The sequence below is a fragment of the Antedon bifida genome, chromosome 10 (assembly GCF_963402885.1).
Source record: "Antedon bifida chromosome 10, ecAntBifi1.1, whole genome shotgun sequence".
Classification (NCBI taxonomy): Eukaryota; Metazoa; Echinodermata; class Crinoidea; order Comatulida; family Antedonidae; genus Antedon; species Antedon bifida.
Window position 1 is genome coordinate 122746 of NC_136235.1, and position 22594 is coordinate 145339.

The following is a 22594-nucleotide window of genomic DNA, read 5'->3' on the forward strand; positions in this document are numbered from 1 at the left end:
GAGAATTAAAAACACACGTAAATTCGATTTTTACAACACATAAATTGACGTAATAAAGTTAGATTCAATAACACGCGATATTAATGTGATGCTGAATCTGTAACATGGTTTAAAAATGGAAAGTAGAAAATATTTTAAAATCAATTAGAGTTATCTAAAGTTTAATTTATTCATTCAGAAATTTTCCAAAATTGTGTAAATTATTAATTTAATATTTTTATAAAATCTAGTAATTTGGTTTTTTTTATAAATGATTTATACCTGTAAATAAAGTAAAAACAATATTTAGTTTCTAAATTCGCCAAAATATTCTAAGCATAATTTTTTCCGACCAGCCTATTTTTACAACTATAATTATTTAAAAGCTAATGCTGTATGCCTAGTAGGTTAAATTTAACTGGCATTAAATGATTAAAACCACCAAATACAGTCTAACTAGAAACCAACCGTTTCACCACTATATTGTGGTGATTGGGTTTATTGAAATAGATTAGCGTGTTGTCTTAAAATAATGAATAACTCACGATATCCAATAATTCAGGATTTATTACTTTATTACCTTTTTTACGTTTTCAAATTAGCCTTCCGGGCCATACTTGACTAGAAGCGCCCTCCTAGATTTAAATATTTTTACAGTAGAGATTTAGATAAACCAACTTTGTTGTGTCATGGGGCAAAACAAACCTGTCTAGGTAATTTATAAAGATTCAGCTACAGCTTTTTGATTCGCAGACAGATAGACCAAGGTGGAACCATGGGGAAAATAAAAGCTCTACAATCTTATCATCCGCTCCGCATTCTTGATTTGCACAAATAATAACAGCCATATTGATTGGGATACGTGTCTACTATTACAATGCTATCAAGAGCCAATATTATTATTATATTGTTAGAGGAATTGATATTATCAATATATTGATTCATCAATAAGAAAGAGGCGTTCCACGACATTGAAACTACTCGGTCAAAGGTCAACTTGGCAATTATCAGTGTTCTACTAAATTACTTTATACTAATTATCCAAATCAATACATGTATTTTGTTGACAATTGAATACCAACTTAATCAATAAAAACAGCAAAGATGCATATTCAGATGGATTTCTATGAGCGACGTCTACATCTGTGACTGACTTATGGTGACAATTATGGCCAATGTCTACATCATTGTACTTTCCATGGATTCACTGCCATTCCAACTAGTGACCATCAATACCAACCCTGTCACCAATCTATAGATTAGATTAACTATTAGGCTTTTCTTTTTTGTTATTATTTTTATATGTTTGTTTGTATGTGTATTTTCATCCTGCAATTGGTGTATACACTGTTGGATGTGAAAGAATGAAAAATACAAAATACACCCAGTCCGTTATATTTTAACTTGATTGTGACTGTACATGTAGTTCAGCTCCTTTACTAATAAAACGTAACCTCTGTTGTAAAGGTTGCCTCAATTCTTTTATGACAGACTCTGCCTTACTCTTTACTACATCACCAGTAAACATATACTTTATGTGGTATCTATTCTCAAATTAAGGATTTTAAAGATAAATCACACTTTATTATTTTATAATATTATTGCGGCCTGTGTTACTGTGTATATTTATCTTACAGTATTGATAATAAAGAATGTAAATAATAGAGGGTGGTATAAAGGATACAGAAAGTCACAGATTGAGTCTTTGTGTTGTAGATGATGAGTTGCACAGTTCTTGTCGACAGCTGCCAACATGTCATAAAACTCACTGGTAATCTACAAACAGAATATAATAATAATAATAATAAATAATAGATAGATTTATATAGCGCAAATAAACAATGTCTCTATGCGCTCGACAATAAAGAGAAAGAGTGGAAACCAAAAGGAAAAGAACAAAAAGACAAAAACACCAAACAAGCACCCAAACCGGAGTATGAGGATACACTATCACCGCTAACTGGGGAACAAGTGTTGTTCACAGGGGACTAACTTACATTAAGCAGACAGCGTGTTCTTTCCTCATGAAATCGTTGGAGAAATGGACCAACAAGATGGAAAACAAAGAGCAGCTGTTCTTCAGTTTTCACAAGCGGTCGGACTTCATTCTTCAGAAATCTTAAAATTACAGAAAGAAATCATGGCAAAATATTACAATAGCTACATATACAGAGCTTAAGTCATAAATTAAACAGAAATTGTGCAGTAAATAACAAAACAAAGCACTTACTGTGGTAGGAGTGTAAGCTGTCCAATACTAGAGTGTAACCATACAGCATGGGTTAATGCTAAGACATATGAACATGGAGCTTCACTGAATGATGTATGAGCAGAGGCAAAATCAAAGGTTGCAAACAGACCTTGAACTGGCCTGCTTGCACCATTTAGCAACGGGCTTTTGAGAGTCTCCAGGATACGGTTGTTTAGCACTGACAAGTATGAATCCTGGAAAATGTAATTATTTTTAAACTGTTCAGTGTAGCATAACGGGATATATAAACAAAATAAGTTCAGTATGATTAATGCAAGAATTGTTAACTTATTTTGAATCCTATTATAGCAATGGACTCTTATTACCATAATACAATATGCGATAGGTCCGGTTTCTGCTGAGCAAGCAGATTTAAAATACTGAAAAATGAATCTGGTCTATATCTTCAATTACCAGTTTAAAAAACATTTTTTTAATGCAATTTTTAGCTGGAAGGTAATACCAATCTTTTGAAATTTTTCAGTAGAAACAGGCCTTAAGATAACTTTTAATTTATTTTATATATTTTACCAAGCACTAACTCTGCCTAGATGATCTGAAACAGTTACACTTAAATGTAAAGGCAGCAGATACAGAGTATGAAATATACAGTATCTATTACAATATAGCAGATTGAGGAAACAAATTCCTATATGTTTGTAATGTACTTATTCTTAAGATCAATCTTGTGATAAGTTAAACATCATCTTTAAAATGTTTACATTCTCTTCAATTATAGAAAATACATTACCAGTGTTTGTATTAGTCAAACATGTTTAAATTGTTTACCTTCGATTTCATAATACTTAACCACTACTTAATCAACTTACAGGTAGTGAGGTCATCACCAAGGCAACAGCATTAATCCACATCATGAGTTTATCACGTGGTATTTCACATGGACTGGTTAAAAAAGAGAAAATTAAAAGCTATATAAAAAACATCTATAAATAAAAAGCTGTCGGAAGGATCATCAATTGATAAATGCGTAAAAGAATGGCCTTTAAATATAAAGTTTTGTACATAAAATAGCATAAAATTATTAGCTACTTGGCCATTACTGCTGAACATTTATAACAATCCATTGTACTATTAATATCAAGTGTAACTTGTGTTATACATACGTTTTCAAGACAACATCAAGAAGAGAATTACTAATAGTAACACTCTGAGGAGATAAAGCCATCAACTCAATACAAGTAACATGTAATGCATGGCAAGAGGCATTTGGGAATTCATTAAATCTCCAATCACATCCTTTAAAGGCTTCAGGTATATCACCAGAAATAGGTAATTAACAGTTAAAGAAAACAACATAATTCAATAGTACACTACATACATATCCAGTTCAATACGAGCAACAAAGCGTAAAATACTCTATACTTTTAGCTACTATAAATTATATACATACAATTACAACCATTCACATTTTGAAAGGATATTGTCAACCAATCTGGCAATCAGTTTGTGGTAATATTCTTGAGGTGGAACCCAAGTTTCATCTCCTGGTCTACCAAGATAATCATTAAAATCCTTAGTTAAGCACCTAAAATAGGAACAAACATTTATTAGTTATATTATAGCTTTCAAAGAAAGAAAGCAGTAAAACGAATTTGAACTATTCTTAATTATTTTAATGAATAAAGTTGACCAACTAACCATCCTTGGGGGCGTATTTCTTTCAAAGAGCCGGTGATTGATCCAACAAGTTTCTTCTTCATCAATGGACGATCTTTAACTTTCTTTTCATAGTAATGAAGTGTATTATACAAATAGGTAATAGGTCGAGCTGTAAACAAATTAAACATATATTTTAATCAAACCAATACACACATTTCATACACAAAATAGAAATATAACAATAAGCTAAAGCCTACTCAAAACTGCAGCTGACATGTCACCTACCGTATTTGCAGTATCTCTATCTTATGACACCTTTAGACAACTAAACCTTTGTATGTATATTTTTCTTACCATGAAACTTGTAAAGTGAGCCAAGATGGTCCAAAAGAGTCTCTAAAGACTTTGAGACCGGTGGAAGTTCCAAGAAACGATGGATAACGATGTCAAAAACCTGTTACAAAAATATTTATACAAATTCATAAAATATATATTACTGCAAAAAGTTATTTATTAACATAAAATTGTAATTTGGTTTATTAAAATAAAAAATAAAATACAACATACAGTGAGGAATCGAAGGCAGACATTTACAAAGTATGTTGGCAAGTACGTCGGTGGGTTTGCCATTTGTGTTCTTGTTGCTTCATATAATCCTTCAAAAAAGAACTTCTCTGGAAATCTCTGTAACAACACATACATATTATTTAGCTTGCAATGAAATCATTATATATAATATATGATAATATATGAACATTTACTAAAAGCTGTAGAATCACTACACTTCGATAGATGGCATGCAAATCAACTGACCTGGGCTGGAAAGTTATAGGGCTAACAACATTTTAAAAAAAAAGCGAATACCCACCTGGTTAAAAGTAACATGGTGAGTGTGCCAGTCATTATCCAACCAATGATCTGGAGAAAGTTTAACAAACTCAGCCACGCGATTTCTAAATTCATTTGGTTTCAGAAGGAGCAGTTGAATGATGAAGAAGCATACTTGAGCTTCGTTGCCTTCATGGTTTCCCAAAGCCTAACAGATTGAGAAAAAGTAATAAGTATAAGTTTAAATAATATAAGTAAATAACCATATGAAGGAATGAATAAATACAAGTTTTGAGTAATACTTGCCAAACTGAGAATAAGTCGATCAAGAGTCACTACATTTAACTTCCAAACCAAATCATTGAGTGTCTCAATGCACTAAAAGAATAAACCAATAATAAATAAATTATACACCATTGGTTATAATAAAATAGAATTGTAATTCTCATCATCTCACATTAACTTACATTACAGTAATTCTACTCAAATAAAAGATCATAATCAATCTATGGATCAAATCATTACAAAAAGCTTTTTAAAAAAACATTAAAAAAAATGAGTTGCGTACCTTATTAACGTGTTGACTGCCAACTGAATTGGAGAATTCAAAGACAAGATAATCAGTAAACAGTCGAATGTGTTTGGAAATCATACGAGGTCCAATTGTTTCTAAGATCTTGATGATAACAGGACGTAGTTGATCAGATTGCAACAACATCTTCCACAGAACACTAGATAATAAAGACAGAATGTTCACAGAACACTAATAATGAAGACAGAATGTTCACAGAACACTAATAACAAAGACAGAATGTTCACAGAACACTAATCATAAAGACAGAATGTTCACAGAACACTAATCATAAAGACAGAATGTTCACAGAACACTAATCATAAAGACAGAATGTTCACAGAACACTAATCATAAAGACAGAATGTTCACATAACACTAATCATAAAGACAGAATGTTCACAGAACACTAATCATAAAGACAGAATGTTCACAGAACACTAATCATAAAGACAGAACGTTCACAGAACACTAATCATAAAGACAGAATGTTCACAGAACACTAATCATAAAGACAGAATGTTCACAGAACACTAATCATAAAGACAAAATGTTCACAGAACACTAATCATAAAGACAGAATGTTCACAAAACACTAATCATAAAGACAGAATGTTCAATACAGTTGACTACAGGCTCTGCTGATGTGTATACAGTTATCAGATATACACATAGATAGCATGATATGTTTTTTATACATTGAGAAAGATCTTGATATATTCTTTGAAGGTTTGCATGATGAAATCAAATGTTGATATAAAGTTTGCGGTACACCACGTATATTAGTTCTGAAAAGAAGTGTTGAGTTTCTCGACGTTTCAATCAATATACTTTGATCGTCCTCAGGAGTGAGAATGCAGAAAGTCCAGGAAACTGGGAATATAAGTGGAATAGGGTGGAAGAGAAAGATCTTACCATAAAAACATTGGTGGACGATTTTCAGCTGTGAAATGCTTCACTAGATCAGCGTCATTATTCATAGCTGTGAATGGTTCAACAAAAATAATTCAAAAACATCAAACTTATATTATTACAGTATAATTTATATAATAGAAAAACTGTATACATACAGTATAATTTACATAATTGAAAACTGTGTACATACAGTATAATTTATATAATAGAAAACTGTATACATACAGTATAATTTACATAATTGAAAACTGTATACATACAGTATAATTTATATAATAGAAAACTGTATACATACAGTATAATTTACATAATAGAAAACTGTATACATACAGTATAATTTACATAATAGAAAACTGTATACATACAGTATAATTTATATAATAGAAAAACTGTATACATACAGTATAATTTATATAATAGAAAAACTGTATACATACAGTATAATTTACATAATAGAAAACTGTATACATACAGTATAATTTATATAATAGAAAAACTGTATACATACAGTATAATTTACATAATAGAAAATTGTATACATACAGTATAATTTACATAATAGAAAACTGTATACATACATTTCCAAACCCTGTATTCTTCATCTACATTCCTCTTCAAAATAGCTCTATTCTCACTATTGTATGGGTTTTGTTGAAAGAACTGGTTAAGAGCTGTAGGAAAGCATTCAAGGGTATGCTGAGCCCAACTGTGAGCCGTGTTTGACATCAGTTTAGCTAGGATATCCTGGCACCAATTGCTTGATAATGTTTCTGATCCTAAAAATAGTAAACTGAATAATATCAGACAAAAAGGTCTAAAAAATTTTTAAAAACAGCCTAAGTTAGTAATATTGCAGTACAATACAAATGTGTAGTTGTCTCGGATATAACCAGTATTTTGATTCCATCCAAGCAACCTACCTGTAATATGCATGGCTCGTGCCAGAGACAGGACAAGAGCTCTATTCAATTCTTCAGATTCCAATGAAAGTAACTGGTTTGGTTCTGTTAAGAATCGTGACAGTTGTGGTTGTACTTCCGTGCTACCTAATCCAGTGATAAGCTGAAGGGCTGTACTTTCAATACTAACAAAACATTTAAAGTCATATGATATGATATTTATTTCATTTCAAGCACGACAAAATAAATTAAAATTGTAACAGTGTAAAACAAAGAAATGAAAGTTTAATGTTAAATATTAGAATGATAAGTACCATAGGTAAAGCTGATTTTGGTTGGTTTGTGGCATACTGTTAAAAGCATGGAGTGATAAGAGCAGCTGGATCCTGTATTGTGGTTGAACATGATGTAACCGATAACTAAACATTTCAAGCATTGTGTGTAGGATACCCCAAGCATGATGTTCCTTAATAGTAGATAGCAACTGATCTGAAATTAAACATATTCATTGATATCTCAATATTGATCAAGAAACCTGAGATTAGTGTGCTGTTCAATTATTATCATTATATTCATTTAAACTAAGCACTTACTGATATAGCCTTTAATTCCAAGTGATTCTATTTCCATGTACACAAGTAGCCTACTGTATGTCTCAATCAACACAGCTGGGATAGAGTGCGTAATTGTCTGCTGGTGTTTTGCCATTGTCATTATTTTGGTGACAATGTTGTGTAACAAACTAAAAAGCAATGACAAAATGCATAATACAGGATGAGTAAAGATAAATTGTGACTTGTAATACAGATTAGACCCTCCAATCGCTCCATTGTTCTGGTGGAAGAACAAGTCTTCTTGGATAAGGACTATAAACCGTAGGTCCAGTGTACACATCTAGCTCATGTGCACTTTAAAGAACGTAGTACATATTTCGAGACAAGTAGGGGGTTACTAGTACACACACACAGCCACTCTCACTCACAACCACTGATCATAACAGGGCCCTCTGGAAGACCAGTCTTTGATTGAAGAGGTCACCCAGTATAAAGAAATAAAAAATAAATTAGAAAAGTGCAGCCACTGGAATGTAACTGTTATTACAATTGAACAGCACCCATAACAGATTGTTTTATGCATTCTGAAAAACATACCTCATTTTAGCATGAACAGTAAGTGAGTCAAGCAAAGCCATTGAGAGAGGTGTAGTTGTTAGAGCTGACAGTATTTTTATTGGTTTATTGAAGTATTCTGCATTTGTACTGTCTGCAGAAAGAAAAAATTCTTTCAATGTACTGTATGTTTTATGAATACTGAGTGCATGAATTGATCAGTAAAATTGAACAATTACATTGACTGTATAGAATGGCTAAACTCACATGCATTGCACAGGAAGGCTACCCTGGTCATTGGAACTTTTCCCCTGGTAAACTCACATGCATTGCAGAGAAAGGCTACCCTGGACATTGGCACTTGTTCACCTGGTAAACTCGCATGCATTGCAGAGAAAGGCTACCCTGGACATTGGCACTTGTTCCCCTGTTAAACTTGCATGCATTGCAGAGAAAGGCTACCCTGGCACTTGTTCCCCCGTTGAACTCACATGCATTGCAGAGAAAGGCTACTCTGGACATTGGCACTTGTTCTCCTGGTAAACTCGCATGCATTGCAGAGAAAGGCTACCCTGGACATTGGCACTTGTTCCCCTGTAAAACTTGCATGCATTGCAGAGAAAGGCTACCCTGGCACTTGTTCCCCTGGTGAACTCACATGCATTGCAGAGAAAGGCTACCCTGGACATTGGCACTTGTTCCCCTGTTGAACTCGCATTCATTGCAGAGAATATCTCATTACTATGCTTTACTAATCTAATTCAACATTACTTACATGCATTGCAGGCAAGAGCTACTCTTGACATATGGACTTCATTGCTATTACGGATTTGCTGAATATATCTGAAAAAAGGCAGAAATAAAACAAATCACGGATAAATAAAATTATGAGTGAATCAATTTTGAGCAAACAAAGCAATGCCAGAATCATGACATATCTATCATACTATGCCAGAATCATGACATATCTATCATACTATGCCAGAATCATGACATATCTATCATACTATGCCAGAATCATGACATATCTATCATACTATGCCAGAATCATGACATATCTATCATACTATGCCAGAATCATGACATATCTATCATACTATGCCAGAATCATGACATATCTATCATACTATGCCAGAATCATGACATATCTATCATACTATGCCAGAATCATGACATATCTATCATACTATGCCAGAATCATGACATATCTATCATACTATGCCAGAATCATGACATATCTATCATACTTTCCTCAAAAGAAATAATTGGCTAACAACCTCATTTCTTTTTCTTTTCTACTGGCAGTGTGTTTTGTGTGTGATTTTCAATAAAATAAAAATGACTTTTTAGTTGATTCAGGTAAAAAAGGAACAATTTAGATACTTACTCAAGATGATGCTTAAGAGCTGGTGGTGTTGGTCTTTTAATGGGTTCCTTCTGGGCTAGATGAATCCAGATACAAGTTACTGCAAATTGTATCATACAGTTGGGATTTTTTAAATCTGGCAGTGGCAAAGGCTATTAATACAATCAAAAATAATTTGTAAATGGATATATTTCTCTTAAAAAAGGTAAAATTTATCAAACACCAGTATGAAACACCATTTTAATAAAAAGAAGTTATTATTATATTTATCAATAAAATAAAAAAATTATGTTTACCTCTCGTTCTGGGTAAAGTAGATCAAAGAGATTCAAAACCGTGACAAAATCACTCACTGGATTCTTCTTAATACTGCCAGACACTATTTGCAAAAGAACCCACATCAAATGGTCACGTCCTCTTAACATTGGGTTCTTGCTCAACTGTTTGTGTATAAAATCAAGAGTAAATATAAAATGTTTAATAGATGTGATTTATTGAGGTACATTAAACCAATACAATGTATGATGCAACTTTTATCAATTATTAAATTTTATCTCTAAATGGAAAACCCAGAAAAGAAAACCACTGTGTTTTAATAGTTACCTTTTTAATTAAAGTTTCAACCATTTGAGGAAATCCAGCAAATTGAAAAAGCACAAAGAAGATAACCTGACTTGATAGGTGGCGCCATAACAGTTCAGTTGAGATTTGATCTAATGTGTTTGTTGCTACTTCTTTTTCCATTTTTTCCATAGCCAATATTAACATATCTACTAACTGCTCCTCTAATACTGTACACCTTTGTTTTTGCTGATGATAAAAAAACATATATAATCAGCTAAAAATGTCTGTAGTTAAAAAAGGCTTAGATTAGAACGTCAGACAACCATATTATTATTTACAGACAAGTGTCAACAAATGTTATAATAAATAAACAATGTACAGAGAAGAGATGAATTGAAAATGTTTAGTTTTTTGGGCAAATTTATTTTAATGACATTTAAGTACCTGTTTGTTGAGGTCTAAAATACTGCATATCATGTCTCTTGAATATGGCTGTTCTAGAACATATCTCAATAAACATTTTTGTGGTTCAAGGAACTCCTAGATAGGAAATAGAAAAATGTTATATGATTAGATATGAAAGGTCAAGCATTTACATTACAGTGAAATGGACAAATTGATTTATTGTTATAAATATTACTTTGTCATAAGGAAGCATTCCTTTCAGTGGGAATCTTAAAGTTGATTGTTAACTTACTTTGTCATAAAGAAGCATTCCTTTCAGTGGGAATCTTAAAGTTGATTGTTAACTTACTTTGTCATAAAGAAGCATTCCTTTCAGTGGGAATCTTAAAGTTGATTGTAAACTTACTTTATCATAAGGAAGCATTCCTTTCAGTGGGAATCTTAAAGTTGATTGTTCCAACTTCCAAGCGTTTCCAATTGAACTTGAGTGACCCACAATTGGTAAGAGTTTTGAGCGTCCTGTTAAAAACATATTTAAAATTATTTCTGATCTCTACAGGATAAATTTTAAAAAAAACAAAAAAATAAATTAATTTAAAGGAACTGTAAAAACAACTTACCTGTGATTGAAACCATTCTTGCTGTCTGTCTAAAACTGTCAACAAATCTAGCCAGCACATCACCAATCAGCTAAAAATAAAAAGAACAAACATACCTGTTTGGTAATCATATTTTTACATTATTTTTAGCCATTTTATATGTTTTATTATTGTGATCTATAATAACTTTAGGAGTTAAACAAACGTGATTAGTGTATATTAATTATTGTGTTGATACATGTAAGATATATTCATGTATTGTGAGAGATGTTGTGATTTACACACACAATGAAACAAAATCAGTTAAGGAATATATGATAATACACAGACCTACATCTAAACTGAATTTGAATCATGACATGCAGTGTAAATACATTTATATCATGGAGGACAGTTTGCACTAAATTTAGTTTTTTCATATAAAGCATAGTGAAGGCAGTTGAACAAATTAGTTACATTGTTTTTATAGAAGATACTACACAATTCTTACCCAATGGTTTGAGTTTGGCTCATCAGATGATGACTTCATTATTTCATTTACTGCAAAATAACTTGGCAACAAACATGAATTGCGATCAAGTATTTGAGAAATAACCTAAAATAAAAACATATACAGTGCAGAAATATAACCAACAGAAGTATGATGGTAATGAGAGGCCATTAACAGATAAAATGGTCAAGTTATGAAAATAAAACATAAACAGAAGTATGATGGTAATGAGAGGCCATTAACAGATAAAATGGTCAAGTTATGAAAATAAAACATAAACAGAAGTATCACAGTAATGAGAGGCCATTAACAGATAAAATGGTCAAGTTATGAAAATAAAACATAAACAGAAGTATCACAGTAATGAGAGGCCATTAACAGATAAAATGGTCAAGTTATGAGTGTACAAATGGAGTATACACACCTTTCAATATTACAATATAAAAATGTAGTAATACCTTTGTAAGAGTTTCCAATTTCTTAGCAGTGGAAACGTTGACATTCTTTGGAATACTCAACGTTTTATCCAGAATAAGATTCCAAAGGTCACGACATCCCTATATAAGAAAAGCACAGTAATATAATTACAGGGATCAATTACAGAAAGGCTTTTAGTTATGATTAGCCAATTGTTAAGCTTACCTTATAGTCAACAAACACAATGATTTTCTTGATAAGTAAGAACGTTTGGCACCAAGTGTCTGTACTCTTGAAGTCTAGTTTGTCCGATATAAGAAGCTCTTCACAAATCAACCTTAAAATAAGACAGAATGCTAAAAACATAACCAATACCACTAAGACAATCAATGATGTATAATTTATTACTTGTATATTTATATTGTTATTTTTACTCAGTTATATATAGTGAGTGACTGGCCAAGCGGTTAAGACAGTGGAACCGTAATTACGTAGCCATAACATCGGCAAAGGTTCAAGGCTCACTCACTACATGGTTCTGGTCGGATAAGGACTATAAACCATAGGTCCAGTGTACACATAGCTGATGTGCACTTTAAAAAACCTAGTATATCTTTCGAGACGAGTAGGGGGTTACCCCGGTGTAGTAGTCCACACAAACACAGCCACTGTCACACACAGCCACTGTGCAATTGGGACTGGACCATTTTTAGAGGTGTTTACCACCTGTTGGTCCTGATCCTACACTCACAGTGTTAGTGAGAAGTTGAATAAATAAAAATATATAACAATCTGTTTGGAAAGCCACTGGGAATTCAAATTAAATCCTTTGTCTGCCTATGCTGGTATGTTTGTTTTTATGAATTGAATAAAATACAAACAATAATAATAAAACAGCAAGGGATGAAAGACTCTGCAAACAAAAAATCCAAACATAGATATAAACATTATCTATAAAAGTGTTGTTAGAACTGTTAACAACTCACTTTGCAGGAATAACTTTCTTTTCAACTGCAAGTGCAAGCATATCACACAACAACCTAACTCTTTTTGGTGCTCGTTGTCCATGTAGTGTTTTGATATAATACTGTAATGCTGCCTTCTGTCCATCCTGGAAAACAATAAATACAATTAATAGCTTGTTATACATTAACATACATTTGACAAATTTAGTTGCACGAAACAAATTATGAAATAAAAAAAAAACAGGCCAGAAAGGAAAAACTGTTACTATTTATTAGCTATGAAAATTACCAGTGTAGTAATTGCTTCTTTCCAAAAGCGTAAGAAGGATTCATTACAGTAAATGACTTTGTTGTGTTCTTCCTCTGGTGAGTACAGGATAAATCTATAAATAGCATTTAATGTAAGCAAATCAATGAATGTACGAGAAGAAGACAATATTTCAATAGATAATTTGCATTTATCTGGCTGTTAGTTAAATCCAAGTATTATGCTCTGTGAAAAATAGCTAGAGAAGTATACTATACTAGTATGTTTAAAATATATATTGCTTTCATAAGCGCACGGTTTTTTTTTTGACGTGTTTTTTGGGCAGATGCTACTGTATGTTGTGGCTTTGGAAACCAAATACTTTTTTGAATCAAACTTAGTTTTTAATTACTGTTAGTACTATTACTATACAATAATCCTATTTTTTACTTCTTAATATTTTTAATGAGATCTGCATGTAAAGCCAATTTCAAGGGTTAACTCAACACTTATTATTGTAAAACAGTTTAAGAATAGAATGGTTTTAATAAATGGAGTTCTAAAAGAGAAATAGAAGGTACTGGTAAAAAACGTAGCATTGTACAACTTTGTAAATTGTACTGTAGGCCTATCTTGTTTTTCTACTGACCCACTGAATGCTTCTTCTACTGATGTGGTTACCTGCAAATATAACAAAATATTCAATATACTTGAATGTTGAACTAATATGTTTAGGCTAATAGATTGATTTAATGCAATGCGTACAAATGGTTCGGACAGCACTAAATAAAACCAACCAAATAATAAAGACTTACCAAGATGTCATTGAGAATTGATTGAAGAGCGTCCTCCATCATATCTTAAAAATCAATTTCTTATTATCTAATAATAATATTATCAATGCTATTATATTATAATTTGAATGGAATATATCTATAGCAACATCTTAGGGCTCTCGGCCTGGCTACATTGCGCCCCTATCGAGCAAGCTAGGCGACTAGAATTTTAGTAGCCTCTCTCTGCATACCTAGGCCTAGCCTAGGCCTAACTAATAGTAGGGGATTAGTTTAGGGCTAGTTTAGTCCAAAAACAGTAATTTTGGTTGAATCTGAAGGTAAATAGAACGTACTTTATTTTCAGATATCCTATGTAAAACTTGTATTATTATTACATTGCATTCAATTATAACCATCAAAATCTCTAGCCTGGATTTGTTGTTTTTGTTCTCGCCGCGCGAGAATGGGGAGAGAGGGCGGGCGTCCGCGATAAGTAAATCTGGAATTAAAGTTCATAGACCAGGAGCCCAGAGGGGTCAACCTAGCTGGAAAGTTAACCAATTTCTATGCATGTGGCAATTATCTACGTACATATAGACAGGCAGCCCAGAGACATTTGGTTAGATGAGCTAGGTACCAATATCTGACTATTTAAGTGTGTTGGTGGTCACTTGAAGTCAATGAAAATGGGAGTCTGCCGGGTACCCCCTGCTGCGTCTAGACAGGGGGGACTCCGAAAGGTGCTAAAAAACGGCACCGGTTAGATGAGAGAGATACCACCTAATTTTACCACCATGGGATGCCCATTGGCATCCTTATACAAGTATCACTAACGACAGACTTTTTGTCTGCTGCAATAGGCCCGCCAGACCCCCCGAGGGAGGGCCTAAAATGGGGCTAGCATAGATGAGTGAGGTACCACTCAAAATTAATGCCAAATGAACAAGTTGTGTTCATACAATACTAAATGGATAACAACAGACTAATTGTTTGCTGCACCGCAAGTACCAGACACCCTAAAGTTAGACTAGAGACCCCCCTTCCCCCAACTAGCCCAGCTTAGATATTGTAGATACCACCAGCAACCAATGTTATATGATTTAGCACATTGTGAGCAATACCAAATGACCTATTACAGACTATCTGTACACTGCCTTCAGGCCCGTAGCCAGGGGGGGGGGGGGGGTTTATGGTTCGGGCGAACCCCCTTTACAGCGAACCCCACGGCCCCCCCCCTCCCCGCCACCCTTAACCGACTGCGAACCCCCATCCCCGACATCCCCAATACCTCACCACCCTCATCTCTGAAAATCCTCCAAATACGTGCCCCACAATACAAAAGGTTATTTGTAAATTGAAAAATTTGTAAACTCGTTGTGAATAACTCATACCGTCAATACAACCGCGTACCTATTGTTTATCACTGGCAGTCAGCATGCATAAAGTATATAGCCTTCCGACGTACATCAAAAAATGGAACGCTGCGGTTACCTACAATATTTATGTGTGGCTATGAAGTATAGTGTATCATCATCATAGAGGATTATAGTGAATTTAATATATTACACACGATAATATCTATGGTATCAGGGCCGTAGCCAGGATCTGTCAAGGGGGGGGGGGGGGGTTCGGACAATAAGTATTTGGGTCACTGCGCCGCGGGTGGGGTCTGAGGCGAATTTAGTGACACCCCTTGATGGCCGGAAATGGTACTCTCGTACATAACATTCATGATAAATGGCACCTCTAATTGGCCGGAAAAACACTCTCATGCAGCATGCTACGATTGAACAAAACGATCGTACTTTTTTCCTCCTCCTCACGATAACATTTGTTGCCGCCGTATGTTAGATGCGCGTGCTCTGTGTGCGGAACCACCGCCGATTGTTTGATCATTCACTCGGTATTTTGTTTTGCGTTCAAGTTACAAGCCCCCCAAAAAAGCACAATTTGGGTGAGAAGGCAAATTCAATGCTTATTATAGCCAGGGGCGGACCCAGGGGTGTTTCCCTTGTGGCCCGGGCAACAGCCTTAATTTCATACTAAATGTTGTTTCTGCCACTAAATTAAAATTGAGTTCCATTTCATCGTATACAATATCCATCCGGACCCGGAACTTGATAGGCTTAGTCATAAAGTAGTTACAGAGTTGCAGGGCATTTTATTATTGTTGAATGTTTTGATATTTTTATTGTTAAAACGACCTTCACAACCAAAATATTTCTTTTCATTTTAAATGGAACGCTACAAAAATAATCCTCTGCTTCATCGGAGCATGAATACCTAATAACCAGACAAGAACGTATCTTTGTTACGTTTTACTATCAATCCATTTTCATGTCACGCAATCCATTTTTCAACAATATAGTAGTATAACAATAACATTTTGATTGAATAGTGAGGGATTAGTTACAGTTTGACTTTGAATAAACCATTGGCAATTTACTGAAAATCCAAAATTATTCAATTAAAGAAACGCTCAACACATGAGAAATAGATGTCGGTCGATAAACTTCTGACGACGACTAAAACAACGACAATCAGCTAAATGTTAGTGATTTTATTTCATCTCTGGCTTGTTACATTTTTCATGACACATTACCGGACTTCCCCCTCCTCTCGCAATGAACGACAGTACAGATCTTCCCTATCTAGGCTCGTGTATGTAGCATACTACGTTATTCACAAATTACCCACGCATAGCAGTGTTACTAGAGCCATCACAGATTACCTCTAATGGATCAATCATTCATACATGAATTCAAAAATTCATCGACAAACGAAATATAGCCTATATTCATTCCTTTTAAATATTAGGCATATTGCCAAGGCTAATAATCGATTTGTCCATAATTATTGCGTTTTGCCGGGGGTTTTCCATAATCTAAGGCCAATTTTTAGGCCAAATCATAATTGTGCGTATTCTGTATTTCCGATGCGTGTAGTACCATATTTATCTTCATTTCCGTACGTTCGTAAATATTAGGCCGAATTTCCGTAGTAATTTATAGACGTTCCGAAATTTGAACCGTGTTATACCGGTAGCAGAGCAAAGTTTGCTTCTTTCTGCAAATGTCCTATCATTCTTTTCTATGTTTTATTTGGAGTGTGGTTTAAAACAACACTTTTGTAAAGTTTATAGTACGTGGATAAATAAAAATGAATTTTTGGAAATGGTGGTTTTAACATCTGACTTTATTTAGCATTTTTAAATGAATTAAAATTCCAAATTATACAATTTAACCTTTTGCTCAATATATTTATAGCAACAGCTTCATATTTTTTGTATAACTTTTTAAAATTATTAATTGATAATTAATTTACATTAATTGAGTACAGTTATTAGAATGTATTACCGTACCAAAAGTACCTTCATCGGGGACCTCCTCCCCGTGACGTTCGCATTGAACGAAAAAAAAATTATCATGAATTTTACGTGCGAGAGTACCATTTGCGGCCATCTAGGGGTGTCATTTAACAATTTTCTTGCTCAAATACTCAGTGTCTACAGCCCTGGAGTCTTTGGGCAACCCTCTTGAAATAGTCCTGCGACCGCCCCTGATAGCTCTATCTCTATTTATTTACAGCAATTTGTTGAGGAAACTAAATATATCAATGTAAATAGGTGGTATTGATACAGTTGAGTAGGCCTACGTATCGGCTGGTGGTCTAGAAAAAAATAATCGAATGCTATAGGTGTAAACTACAGTACATGATACCATAGATATTATAGTGTAATATATTAAATTTACTATAATCCACTATACTTCATAGCCACACATACATATTGTAGGTAACCGCAGCGTTCCATTTTTTGATGTACGTCGGAAGGCTATATGCCAGCTGACTGCCAGTGATCGAAACGCGGTTGTCTAGCGGTGTCCTTTGTACGATTCGTTCGTGCCCAAGCTCACGTCAATATCATGTTACATCCTGGGACCAAAAATTCGTATTATTTTTCGGCAACCAATTCATTTGTTTAGCAATAAGGTATGAGTTATTCACGAACGAGTTAACGAATTTTTCAATTTACAAATAACCTTTTGTATTGTGGGGCACGTATTTGGAGAATTTTCAGAGATGAGGGTGGTGAGGTATTGGGGATGTCGGGGATGGGGGTTCGCAGTCGGTTAAGGGGGGTTCGCTGTAAAGGGGGGGTTCGCCCGAACCATAAAAACCCCCCCTGACTACGGGCCTGGGTATCATGTACTGTAGTTTACATTAGGCCTATAGCATTCGATTATTTTTTTCTAGACCACCAGCCGATACGTAGGCCTACTCAACTGTATCAATACCACCTATTTACATTGATATTAGTTTCCTCAACAAATTGCTGTAAATAAATATAGATAGAGCTATCAGGGGCAGTCGCAGGACTATTTTAAGAGGGTTGCCCAAAGACTCCAGGGCTGTAGACACTGAGTATTTGAGCAAGCAAATTGTTAAATGACTCCCCTAGATGGCCGCAAATGGTACTCTCGCACGTAAAATTCATGATACATTTTTTTTCGTTCAATGCGAACGTCACATGGAAGTCCCCGATGAAGGTACTTTTGGTATAGTAATACATTCTAATAACTGTACTCAATTAATGTAAATTAATTATCAATTAATAATTTTAAAAAGTTATACAAAAAATATGCAGCTGTTGCTATAAATAGGGACAGTACAACATACTGAACTATTTATAGGCCTACTGTAGTACTGTACAATTTTAAGTCAAAAAACGATCTGTTGCCCAATGCTTTTTAGAAGAGTATAATAATAATTTGTAACATAATGTGGTTATCATGTACTATTAACATTTAAACATAATTCTGACCAAACCCAGTAGTATTAAATAAATAACCTTTACAATGAAAGTTTTGCCCAATGCATTTTAGAAGAGTATAATAATAATTTGTAACATAATGTGGTTATTATGTACTATTAACATTTAAACATAATTCTGACCAAACCCAGTAGTATTAAATAAATAACCTTTACTATGAAAGTTTTCTTTTTATTTAAATATTTCTTTGTTTTATATACATATAAATCCAAAGGCAAATTACTGAAAAATGACAATACTGTGGGTATCAGTGGCTGGATCTCAATCGATACAAAAAAAAGCGAAAAGCTAAATCAAAACGATAAAGTAAAACAGCCAGAGAAGTTAGCAGAGCTACTCTCGGGCAACATTATACAATTTGTAAGTAAAAAACAGTAGTTGTAGCCAAATTCTTAATTAGAAGAGTATATTAATATATTTTCAACAAGTACTGTAGCCCAATGCTTATAATAAAAGATTATACTAATTTTTTTTTAAGTACCTTTTTTAATAGATCAGTACTACATAACTAGCCCAATGCTTATTAGAGAAGTCCCCGATGAAGGTACTTTTGGTATAGTAATACATTCTAATAACTGTACTCAATTAATGTAAATTAATTATCAATTAATAATTTTAAAAAGTTATACAAAAAATATGCAGCTGTTGCTATAAATATATTGAGCAAAAGGTTAAATTGTATAATTTGGAATTTTAATTCATTTAAAAATGCTAAATAAAGTCAGATGTTAAAACCACAATTTCCAAAAATTCATTTTTATTTATCCACTATAAACTTTACAAAAGTGTTGTTTTATTAAACCACACTCCAAATAAAACAAAGAAAATAATGATAGGACATTTGCAGAAAGAAGCAAACTTTGCTCTGCTACCGGTATAACACGGTTCAAATTTTGGAACGTCTATAAATTACTACGGAAATTCGGCCTAATATTTACGAACGTACGGAAATGAAGATAAATAGGGTACTACATGCATCGGAAATACAAAACTATACGCACAATTATGATTTGGCCTAAAAATTGGCCTTAGATTATGAACAAGGCCAACAGCCATAAGTCGCGTGCTCTCAGAAAAAAATGAACTTTCAAAAAGTAATGTACTTTAAAACTTTTCTGTACATCAAAACAGTTCAAAAAGTACAGAAAAGCGATAAAAGGCATAGTGATACTGGACCGACAGACCGACCGACAGACAGACCGACCGACCGACATAGTGAACTATAGAGTCGCGACTAAAAACCCCCGGCAAAACGCAATAATTATGGACAAATCGATTATTAGCCTTAGCAATATGCCTAATATTTAAAAGGAATGAATATAGGCTATATTTCGTTTGTCGATGAATTTTTGAATCCATGTGTAGTTCATTGCGAGAGGAGGGGGAAGTCCGGTAATGTGTCATGAAAAATGTAACAAGCCAGAGATGAAATAAAATCACTAACATTTAGCTGATTGTCGTTGTTTTAGTCATCGTCAGAAGTTTATCGACCGACATCTATTTCTCATGTGTAGTAGAGCGTTTCTTTGATTGAATAATATTGTTTGTATTATAACACAAGTTCATTTTGGATTTTCAGTAAATTACCAATGATTTATTCAAAGTCAAACTGTAACTAATCCCTCACTATTCAATCAAAATGTTATTGTTATACTACTATATTGTTGAAAAATGGATTGCGTGATATGAAAATGGATTGATAGTAAAACGTAACAAAGATATGTTCTTGTCTGGTTATTAGGTATTCATGCTCTGATGAAGCAGAGGATTATTTTTATAGCGTTCCATTTAAAAAAAAATTAATACAAAGAAATATTTTGGTTGTGAAGGTCGTTTTAACAATTAGGCTATAAAATTACCATTACCATTCTAAAGGGAAAATAGTTTAAGAGTTTCACTTAAAACTTTATATAAGCCAAATAATAAATACTTTTCAATGCATGAGATTGTTGGAATCTACCTAAAACATATTTTACTGACTAAACGCTGTAGTTTTACAGAAATAACTTTAAATACCTTTTCCCTAGGGACAGTACAACATACTGAACTATTTATAGGCCTACTGTAGTACTGTACAATTTTAAGTCAAAAAACGATCTGTTGCCCAATGCTTTTTAGAAGAGTATAATAATAATTTGTAACATAATGTGGTTATCATGTACTATTAACATTTAAACATAATTCTGACCAAACCCAGTAGTATTAAATAAATAACCTTTACAATGAAAGTTTTGCCCAATGCATTTTAGAAGAGTATAATAATAATTTGTAACATAATGTGGTTATTATGTACTATTAACATTTAAACATAATTCTGACCAAACCCAGTAGTATTAAATAAATAACCTTTACTATGAAAGTTTTCTTTTTATTTAAATATTTCTTTGTTTTATATACATATAAATCCAAAGGCAAATTACTGAAAAATGACAATACTGTGGGTATCAGTGGCTGGATCTCAATCGATACAAAAAAAAGCGAAAAGCTAAATCAAAACGATAAAGTAAAACAGCCAGAGAAGTTAGCAGAGCTACTCTCGGGCAACATTATACAATTTGTAAGTAAAAAACAGTAGTTGTAGCCAAATTCTTAATTAGAAGAGTATATTAATATATTTTCAACAAGTACTGTAGCCCAATGCTTATAATAAAAGATTATACTAATTTTTTTTTAAGTACCTTTTTTAATAGATCAGTACTACATAACTAGCCCAATGCTTATTAGAAGAGTATATTAATCATTATTTTGAACAAAGTTTGTGTATTAAATAAATAACTTTTACAATAAACTGGTTTCCAGAATCGGCATTACCCGAAAACCTTTTTGAAGATGTACCTGTGAGCGTTAGCGAAACCAACGAAGATGATATAAGTTCTGGGCCGAATGGAGCGATGACACTGACAGTGAACTTGAGATGTTCTGTTTTTAGAAATTAGAAATTTACAGAATAATTCATAATTCTCCCGTTATACCGTTTTTATGGTTTTTATTTAATATAAATGTTTATATGTCCATGTCAATACAATTATCCAACTCTCACTAATGCAGCAAGGGCTACAATATAATATTTACTTTAACATATACGTTTACATAGTAATATCCAGTATTTCGAGTGAGAAAAAAAATATATTAAACACAATAATTATTATTTTAAATACTTTTAATACTTTTAACCGAGTTTGGTCAGTAATATGTACATCTAAATATATTTTATTGTTAATAGTAGATTCCATTATAAAAATATTAAATATACTATTTTAATCAGCATTGGGTTATTTACAGTACTTTTATTGTAAAAGTTATTTATTTAATACACAAACTTTGTTCAAAATAATGATTAATATACTCTTCTAATAAGCATTGGGATAGATATGTAGTACTGTATCTATTAAAAAAGGTACTTAAACAAAATTAGTATAATCTATATAATAAGCATTGGGCTACAGTACTTGTTGAAAATATATTAATATACTCTTCTAATTTGGCTACAACTACAGTTTTACAGTACATTATATATAATATAATATAACAAAGAAATATTTAAATAAAAAGAAAACTTTTATTAGGTTATTTATTTAATACTACTGGGTTTGGTCAGAATTATGTTTAAATGTTAATAGTAATTACCACATTATGTTACAAATTACAGTATTATTATTATACTCTTCTAAAAAGCATTGGGCAACAGATCGTTTTTTTTAAAATAAAATTGTATGTACAGAAGGCCTATAAATAGTTCAGTATGTTGTACTGTCCCTAGAA

At 32.9% G+C, this 22594-nt stretch overlaps 1 protein-coding gene across 3 annotated transcripts in view; it reads right to left on the reverse strand.

Annotated features, from left to right (window-relative positions):
• Nucleotides 1-528: 528 nt before the first annotated feature.
• LOC144853856 (mediator of RNA polymerase II transcription subunit 23-like) overlaps nucleotides 529-22594 on the reverse strand; it is a 78024-nt gene continuing 55958 nt past the window's right edge. The window contains exons 1-34 of one of the 3 annotated variants that reach the window (XM_078711707.1): nucleotides 14355-14482; nucleotides 14041-14084; nucleotides 13875-13906; nucleotides 13268-13361; nucleotides 13000-13124; nucleotides 12239-12350; nucleotides 12055-12153; nucleotides 11597-11701; nucleotides 11128-11197; nucleotides 10914-11026; nucleotides 10547-10642; nucleotides 10142-10348; nucleotides 9835-9978; nucleotides 9560-9690; nucleotides 8948-9015; nucleotides 8215-8326; nucleotides 7657-7805; nucleotides 7378-7552; nucleotides 7085-7248; nucleotides 6743-6940; nucleotides 6165-6231; nucleotides 5247-5409; nucleotides 4985-5056; nucleotides 4719-4886; nucleotides 4418-4534; nucleotides 4205-4304; nucleotides 3890-4019; nucleotides 3673-3776; nucleotides 3355-3520; nucleotides 3061-3133; nucleotides 2210-2424; nucleotides 1977-2097; nucleotides 1664-1755; nucleotides 529-1523 (exon numbers count right to left, since the gene is read on the reverse strand). In XM_078711707.1, coding sequence (XP_078567833.1) covers nucleotides 1379-1523; nucleotides 1664-1755; nucleotides 1977-2097; nucleotides 2210-2424; nucleotides 3061-3133; nucleotides 3355-3520; nucleotides 3673-3776; nucleotides 3890-4019; nucleotides 4205-4304; nucleotides 4418-4534; nucleotides 4719-4886; nucleotides 4985-5056; nucleotides 5247-5409; nucleotides 6165-6231; nucleotides 6743-6940; nucleotides 7085-7248; nucleotides 7378-7552; nucleotides 7657-7805; nucleotides 8215-8326; nucleotides 8948-9015; nucleotides 9560-9690; nucleotides 9835-9978; nucleotides 10142-10348; nucleotides 10547-10642; nucleotides 10914-11026; nucleotides 11128-11197; nucleotides 11597-11701; nucleotides 12055-12153; nucleotides 12239-12350; nucleotides 13000-13124; nucleotides 13268-13361; nucleotides 13875-13906; nucleotides 14041-14082 — 3969 coding nt within the window. In that variant the 5' untranslated portion in view covers nucleotides 14083-14084; nucleotides 14355-14482 and the 3' untranslated portion in view covers nucleotides 529-1378. Of the gene's footprint in view, nucleotides 1524-1663; nucleotides 1756-1976; nucleotides 2098-2209; nucleotides 2425-3060; nucleotides 3134-3354; nucleotides 3521-3672; nucleotides 3777-3889; nucleotides 4020-4204; nucleotides 4305-4417; nucleotides 4535-4718; nucleotides 4887-4984; nucleotides 5057-5246; nucleotides 5410-6164; nucleotides 6232-6742; nucleotides 6941-7084; nucleotides 7249-7377; nucleotides 7553-7656; nucleotides 7806-8214; nucleotides 8327-8947; nucleotides 9016-9559; nucleotides 9691-9834; nucleotides 9979-10141; nucleotides 10349-10546; nucleotides 10643-10742; nucleotides 10779-10913; nucleotides 11027-11127; nucleotides 11198-11596; nucleotides 11702-12054; nucleotides 12154-12238; nucleotides 12351-12999; nucleotides 13125-13267; nucleotides 13362-13874; nucleotides 13907-14040; nucleotides 14085-14354; nucleotides 14483-22594 lie in introns of those variants that run through there. The other 2 variants (XM_078711708.1, XM_078711709.1) reach the window with 2 other exon arrangements.